Raw genomic sequence first — 7620 nt, forward strand, 5'->3', positions numbered from 1 at the left:
GTATTTCAGAACTGTTTTAATTTTCATTTCTCTAATCAATAGTTAGTGAATTTTGAATGTAACTATTGATAGCACTGATTTCTTCTTTTGAAAACTGCCTTTTCACCTCTCTTGACCATTTACCAACTGGAGAATAACTCTTGTGGTGTTTTTTGTTTGTTTTATTGTTTGTTTTTGTTTTGTTTTGTTTTGTTTTTAGTTTTAGTTTTAGTTTTTAATATGGCTCAGTTGCTTATATATTTGAGAAATGAGGCCTCTACCAGGGAAGCTTGCTGTAACCTCCCCTCCACCCCAGTTTTTGGTTTTCCTTATAATTTTGACTGCATAGTGCAACAATTCAAGATAGTTTCAAAGAACTCATGATAGAAGATGTTCACAACATCCAGAAAAAAACCTGTTAATTATGAATGCATATTGAACCATACTGTTTCTACTTTTGGACTGTTTTTTTCCCTTCTTTTTTGAGGTTCTTCCCTTGTGCTCTGATTCTTCTTTCACAGGATGATTAATGTAGAAATATGCTTGATGTGAATGTACATATACAACCTATATCAGGCTGCTTTCCATCTTGGGGAAGAGGGGGAGAGGGGAGGGTGGGAGAAAAAAAATTTTGGAACTAAAAGTCCCATGAAAACAAATGTTGAAAACTATCCTTATATGTAAACTAGAAAATAATAAAATACCTTAAAATAATTTAGACTGCATTAATTTTATTTGTGCAAAAGCTCTTTTAATTTCATGTAACCAAAACATCTCTTTTACTTCCTGTGATGCTTTTTCTTTCTCTATTAGTCCTAAACTTCTGTTATCCACAGATCTGATGGATACATTTTCCCAAAGTTCCTTTAATTTACTTAAGATATCACCTTTTATGGTTAGATCTTTTTTGACCTTATCTTGGTGTATGATGTGAAATGTTGGCCTATGCCTAATTTCTGCCAAACTTTTCCAATTTCCCCAGCAATTTTTGTCAATTGGTGAGTTTTTGCTCCAAAAGCTTGGTTCCTTGAATTTATGAATTACTAGATTACAATAGTCATTTACTAATGTGTATTGTGTACCTAATCTCTTCCACTGATCTACTGCTCTGTTTATTAGCCGGTACCAGATTGTTTTGATTTTTATAACTTTGTAATATAGTTTGAGATCTGAAACTGCTAGGCCAGCTTCATTTACATATTTTCCCCCATTGAATAACTTGATCTTTTTAAACTTTTGTTCTTCCAGGTCTATTTTGTTATTATTTTTTTCTAGCTTCACAAAATGATACTTTGGTAGTTTGATTGCTATGGCACTGAATATGAAAATTAACTTAAATAGAATTGTCATTTTTATCATATTATTTTTGCCTACCTATGAGCAATGGATATTTCTTCAGTTGTTTAAATCTGTCTTTATTTGTTAGAAAATTGTTTTGTAATTGTGTTCATATAATCCTTGGATTTGTCTTGGCAGGTAGATTTCCAAATATCTTATATTGTCCACAGTTATTTTAATTTCCTCCTGGATTTTGTTGGTATCATATAGAAACATTGATGATTATTTTATAGCCTGCAATGTTGCTAAAGTTGTTCATTGTTTAAAATGGTTTTTAACTTGATTTTCTAGTGTTCTCTAAGTATACCATCATATCATTTGCACAGATTCATAGTTCTGTTTCCTTGATGCCTATTTTTATTCCTTCAATTTCTTTTTCTCATTTTATTTCTATAGCTAGCGTTTTCAGTACAATATTGAATACTAGTGAAATACTAGTGAAAATGTACATCTGTTCTTCATCCTGTTCAAGTTTATGCCCAATACATACATAGATATAGATATAGATATAGATATAGATATAGATATAGATATAGATATAGATATAGATATAGATATAGATATAGATATAGATATAGATATAGATATAGATATAGATATAGATATAGATATAGATATAGATATAGATATAGATATAGATATAGATATAGATATAGATATAGATATAGATATAGATATAGATAGATATATACTAATGGTTTTAGATACATACTCGTGGTCATTTTAAGAAAGCTTTCATTGATACAGTTTCTAGTATTTTCAATAGGAATTAGTGTTGTATTCTGTCAATGGCTATTTCTGAATCTATTAATATAATCATATAAATTCTATTGCTACTGTTATTGACATGATGATTTTGCTGAAGGTTTTCCCAATATTGAACCATTCTTGTATCCTTGGTATAAATTCCACCTGATCATACAATATGATTTTTGTGATATATTGCTATAATCTCCTTGTTAGTATTTTATGTAAAAATTTTATTTTAGTATTCATCAAGGAAATTGGTCTATAGTTTTCTTCATCTGTTTTTGTTATTCCTAGTTTAGTTATCAAAACCATATTTGTATCATGAAAAGAATTGTGAAGTATTCCTTCTTTACCTATTTTTTTCAAATAGTTTGTATAGTATTGGGATGAATTGTTCTTTAAATGTTTAGTCAAATCCACTTGTGAATCCAACTGGCCTGGTGAATTTTTTCTTAAGGGCTCATTGACTGATTATTCATTTTCCCCTCTAAGGTATGGTTATTTAAGTATTCTATTTCCTCTTATGTTGATCTGAGAAGTTTATAACTGTAAATATTCATCCATTTCACTTAGATTGTCAGTTTTACTGGCATATAATTGGGCAAAACAGCTCCTAATTATTGCTTTAATTTCATCTTCATTGGTGGTGCAATCACTCTTTTCATTTTGGATGCCAATGATTTCTCTTTTTTTAAAAATAAAATTAACCAATAATTCATTTGTTTTTTATTTCCCCCCATAAATTCAGCTCCTAGTATGATTGATTAGTTCCATGTTTTTTTTAACTTTCATTTTTTTTTAATCTCTCAATTGATTTTCAGGATTTCCATTTTGCTGTTTAATTGGGGAACTTTTAATTTGTTGTTTTTCTAGTTTTCTTTTTAGTTGTAGCCCAAATTCATTGATCCATTCTTTCTCTATTTTATTGATGTAAGCATTTGGAGATATAAATTTTCCCTTAAGCACTTCTTTGGCTGCATCCCACATAACACATCTAAACAATTGGAGAGATATTAATTGCTCATAAATAGGCTGAGCCAATATAATAAAACTGACAACTCTAAGTTACTTTGCTCATTTGGTGCCATACTAATAAAAATACCAAAAAAATATTTTATTGAGCTAGAAAAATAAACATAATTCATTAAGAAGGACAAAAGTTTAAGAATATCAAGTGAATCAATGAAAAACAGATTTGAAGGAAGGTGGCCTAGCTGTTCCAGATTTCTTTTCTTTTCTTTCTTTCTTTCTTTCTTTCTTTCTTTCTTTCTTTCTTTCTTTCTTTCTTTCTTTCTTTCTTTCTTTCTTTCTTTCTTTCTTTCTTTCTTTCTTTCTTTCTTTTTCTTGCAGGGCAGTGAGGGTTAAATGACTTACTCAGGGTCACACAGCTAGTTAAGTGTCAAGTATCTAAGGCTGGACTTGAACTCAGGTACTCCTGAATCCAGGGCCGGTGCTTTATCCACTATACCACTTAGCTGCCCCACAGTTCCAGATTTCAAACTATATTACATAGATTTCTATGTCATGAAAAGACTATTAATTTACTTTTCTAATGAGAAAGAGAGCTTAGTGTCTGATTTAACATGCCTTGTTAGCCCTCCCCTTTACTCTTCTCCCCCAACACTTACTTCTGTGTCTGGTGTTTGCAGATTACATTCTGTATTGATAGAGGATCACTTTCTGAACTCTTTGGTATCAAAAGTAAGAATTTTTGGGGTGATCTATGTCTTGGTTCCTCACATTCTCCTTGCCATCCCTCTTTGAATGTAAATTTCTTGAGGTTAAGGGTTGGTTTATTTTTTTTTTATCTCAAACTCCTTGCACATTTCTTGACACTTAGGAGGTGCTTAATAATTTCAGGCTGGAGCTATAATGAAGACAACTCCTTATATTATCATGGAATCATAGACCTAGAGCTCAGAGGGACCTTAGAGATTCTTTCATTTTACAGCTAAAGAAAGTAAAGCCAAAGGAAGGAAGTTGATATGTCTTAGGTCATCCAGGTGGAGAGGTTTAGTAAACTCTAGAGTAACATTGTGGGTTAGCATAATATAATGCTGTGTTGCCAGTTTTGGAATTCCCCAGCTAATCACAAGAAAATACAAAGCACATAAAAGGGAGAAGTTTGGAACCAGCCACTTCATTTGACTGAGAATTTCTTTTGGTTTCATACCCATGATGCTGCTGGTAGTGTGTGTGGCCCTTTGTTTCTCTGGGAGCCTGATTGCTGGTATGGTCAAAGGGAAATTAGCAGCAGGTGAGGGAGGAAGGGTGGTGAAAAGCACTGGTTCACATTGCTTAGGCACCAATTGAACTTTTCAGTTGATACATTTTTAATGTGCCCTGGGAGTTGAATCTGGAACAAACCTTATTTTGGTGGGTGGTGACTGTGAAGGATGAGATTCTGCCTTGTATTCATTGTATATACATTTTGTCAATACATGTTATATGTGTTTACATGTATATCTGCTGTCTCTCCTTGAATGTAAATTCCTTGAAGGTAAGGGTTGGTGTGATTTTTGTCTTTTTATCCCAAGTTCCTAGCACAGGTCCTGACACTTAGTAGGTGCCTAATAAGTATTTATTGACTGACTTATAAACTGATAAATGTAATAATAGATTATAAATAATATTATTAAATACTAAGAGCAGGTTGTTATTGCACTTGACAAAAGGATCTAGGAATCAAGCTCTTAATTTTTTCTTCTCAATTAACGAGTGACTGTAGGTTTTTCAAGATAGTTCTAGGAAAGACCTGGAAGATGCAAGACTTAGTGATTTCTGACTGGTTGGAGAAAGGGGTTTGGAGAACATGGAGCTACATGGGAAAAGGAAGGCTTTGGGAACTAGAAATGAGAAGAGAGAGGATAATGATATGTATCAGGGACTTTCTACTATAACAGAAAAAAAAAACAACACTGAAATTGGAGTTGGAAGATGTCTGCCTTCTATTTATGACAAACCAATGGAGTGATCTTGGTCAAGAAATTGAATTTCTTTGATGCTGATGCCCATGATCACAGAGTTAGAACTGGAAGGGTATTTAAGGGGTCACCAAGTCCAATTCCCTCATTTTACTTATGAGGAAACAGAATCAGGGAGATCAAACAATTTGACGAAGATCTTGAAATAACAAATTGCAGGAGAAGAATTTGAGTCTAGAACATCAAGCTCTAAAAATTTAACCCTCTTTTTACTTCCCCACACTTTCTTCAATTTTCCATCTGTAAAATGGGCAGACTAATTTTCACACTAACCACATCACAGATTTGCTGTGGGGAAGGGATTTGTGACCTTTTTTGTTGTTCTTTTGTCCTCAGGCATGCCAAGTGTGATTCACAAGACCGAAGTGACCAGCACTGTGGGGGACAATGTGACCTTGTCCTGCCAGCTATCTGCAGAGAAGGAGGTCCTTCAAGTCACATGGCAAAAAGAAGGTCAAAGAACAGATAATATAGCCACAAACAGCCCCAACTATGGCCCCAAATTACTCGGGCCCTACCATGAGCATGTCCGAGTGACCCAAAGTGACCTGAACTCCTCAGCCATCACCCTCGAGTTTGTCACCTTAAAAGATGAAGGATGTTACAGATGCATTTTCAACATCTTCCCCATAGGGCCTGTCCAGGGCAGGATGTGTTTGAGTGTTTATGGTAAGTCACTGAATTGGGACCATGGGCAGACAGACTCTTCTTATAGTATAAAGACATGTTCTCTATGGGAACAAAAGCGTTGTTCCTCAGAGGATGTGATGTATAAGGGCTGTTTAGCAAGAGGTTGCTTCAGTTCATACAAAGAAAAAAAACACCTTTCTAGGGAGTTGGTAGTTTCCCTTGACTGGTAGTTTTTGAGCAAAGGCTAGATGAACATTCATCAGGTACAGACTGCAATTTTTACTATGGATTGAATTGGGTGGCTGCTAAAGTCCCTTACACCTATGAAATTCTCTGATTCTGGTCATACTGAAGTTAGGATAAATATGAGGTTAAGTGAGCACCCTGCCTTCCCCCTTGAGGACTCTGAGACATTTGCACTTATTCTGTCACGTAATGCTTCCAGGGCCCCTGTGACTATCATCTCCACCACATCTACCATGACCACTACCATGAAGCATGATATGGTGGCTCTAGTACAGAAGTAAGGAACAGGAAGAACCAGGTTCAAATCCTAGTTGTGTCAATTACCATGGGGAAATCACTTTAGAACAGATGATAACAATCACTAAAAAATCAATTTTTAATTCAACCCTAAGCTGCCTTGAGGAAGGTATTACATTCAGAAAGTCAACAAGCTTTTATTAAGCATCTCCTCTGTGTCAGACACTTCACTCAAGTGCTGGGTATAGCCCTGCTGTACTTTCCCCTGGTCAGACCCCATCAGGAGAATTATGTTGGGTTTCAGGTGACACAATTTAAGGCATACATTGAGATATTGAAGGATGTCCAGAAGGGGACAAATAGAAGGGTGAAGTATGCCTCTGATTGTTACCATGTGAGGATTGGTTGAAAGAAATGCAGATGTTTAGCCTGAAAGGGGAAAAAAGGGGGACAGTGTATATGAGAGGAGAAATGCAGCGGTACTTTGAAGGACTGACACATGGAGGGGGGATTTAAATTATCTGTTTGGCCCCATAGGGCAGAAGCAGGAGTAGAAATTGCAGTGTCTATTTCAGGCTTGAAATGGATGGGGATGGATGGACTTGAGGACAAGGAATGGGAAATTTAACCTAGCAGTGAGAACTGTCCAAAATTAGAATGAGATCCTTTGGAAGGAAGCGATTCTCACTCACTGGGAATCATCAGGAAGGGAGTGAAAAACACTTGTTGGATATAATATGATGGTTATCCATACTGTATGAGTTGGCTTACATGACTGCTAAAGTCCCTTGTTGGTAAAAACGTCCTATGATTTTGATAGAATCTGGGAAGGGAGAATGCCGCTAACCAAGGAAAGATATAGGAATCACTTTAGAATGTTCATGGCAGAGTGAAGAACTCCACCTGGCTGGAATCATTCAATCATAAGGTCTCAGATTTAGGAGTAGAAGAACATTAGGAGTTCACTTAGTCTGACACCCTCATTTTACAGGTGAGGAAGCCAAAGTATAGGGAGGTGAAGTGATTTCTGAGGGATCGCACAAACAAGTGAACTTCTGAGGGGGTCATTCGATTTTAGGTCTTGCTGCCTCTGGAAACAGCCCTCTCTCCACCATGGCATTCCAACTTCCAGTAGGGAAAATAGGAGCAGGGTGAGGCAGGGTCTTAACAGTCATTAAGTCCAACAATCTCATTTTATAATTGAGGACACTGAGGCATAGAGGGCTTGAATGCCTTAACTTGGATCCTACAATGAGCAAGTGTCCAAGGCAGAATTGTGGGCACATTGGACATTAGAAGTCAATTCCCATAAATTCCAAATTTTTAAAGATATTTAAATATTAAAGACTGACAGACCAAAAAAAATCTATATCCAATGTTATTAACCCTATTAGAGAAACTGGGGCCCACGGGCCAAGGACATATGAACAGATGGTGCCTGGGTTGGAAGTAGGGT

General features: G+C 35.6%; 1 protein-coding gene across 1 annotated transcript in view; it reads left to right on the forward strand.

Annotated features, from left to right (window-relative positions):
* Window positions 1–4242: 4242 nt before the first annotated feature.
* The window catches only part of LOC122740173 (OX-2 membrane glycoprotein-like), a 20607-nt gene continuing 17229 nt past the window's right edge, over window positions 4243–7620 (forward strand). Inside the window, exons 1-2 of the mRNA XM_043982053.1 lie at window positions 4243–4297; window positions 5388–5720. Coding sequence (XP_043837988.1) covers window positions 4243–4297; window positions 5388–5720 — 388 coding nt within the window. The remainder of the gene's footprint in view (window positions 4298–5387; window positions 5721–7620) is intronic.

The sequence above is a fragment of the Dromiciops gliroides genome, chromosome 2 (genome assembly GCF_019393635.1).
Source record: "Dromiciops gliroides isolate mDroGli1 chromosome 2, mDroGli1.pri, whole genome shotgun sequence".
NCBI classification, from domain to species: Eukaryota; Metazoa; Chordata; class Mammalia; order Microbiotheria; family Microbiotheriidae; genus Dromiciops; species Dromiciops gliroides.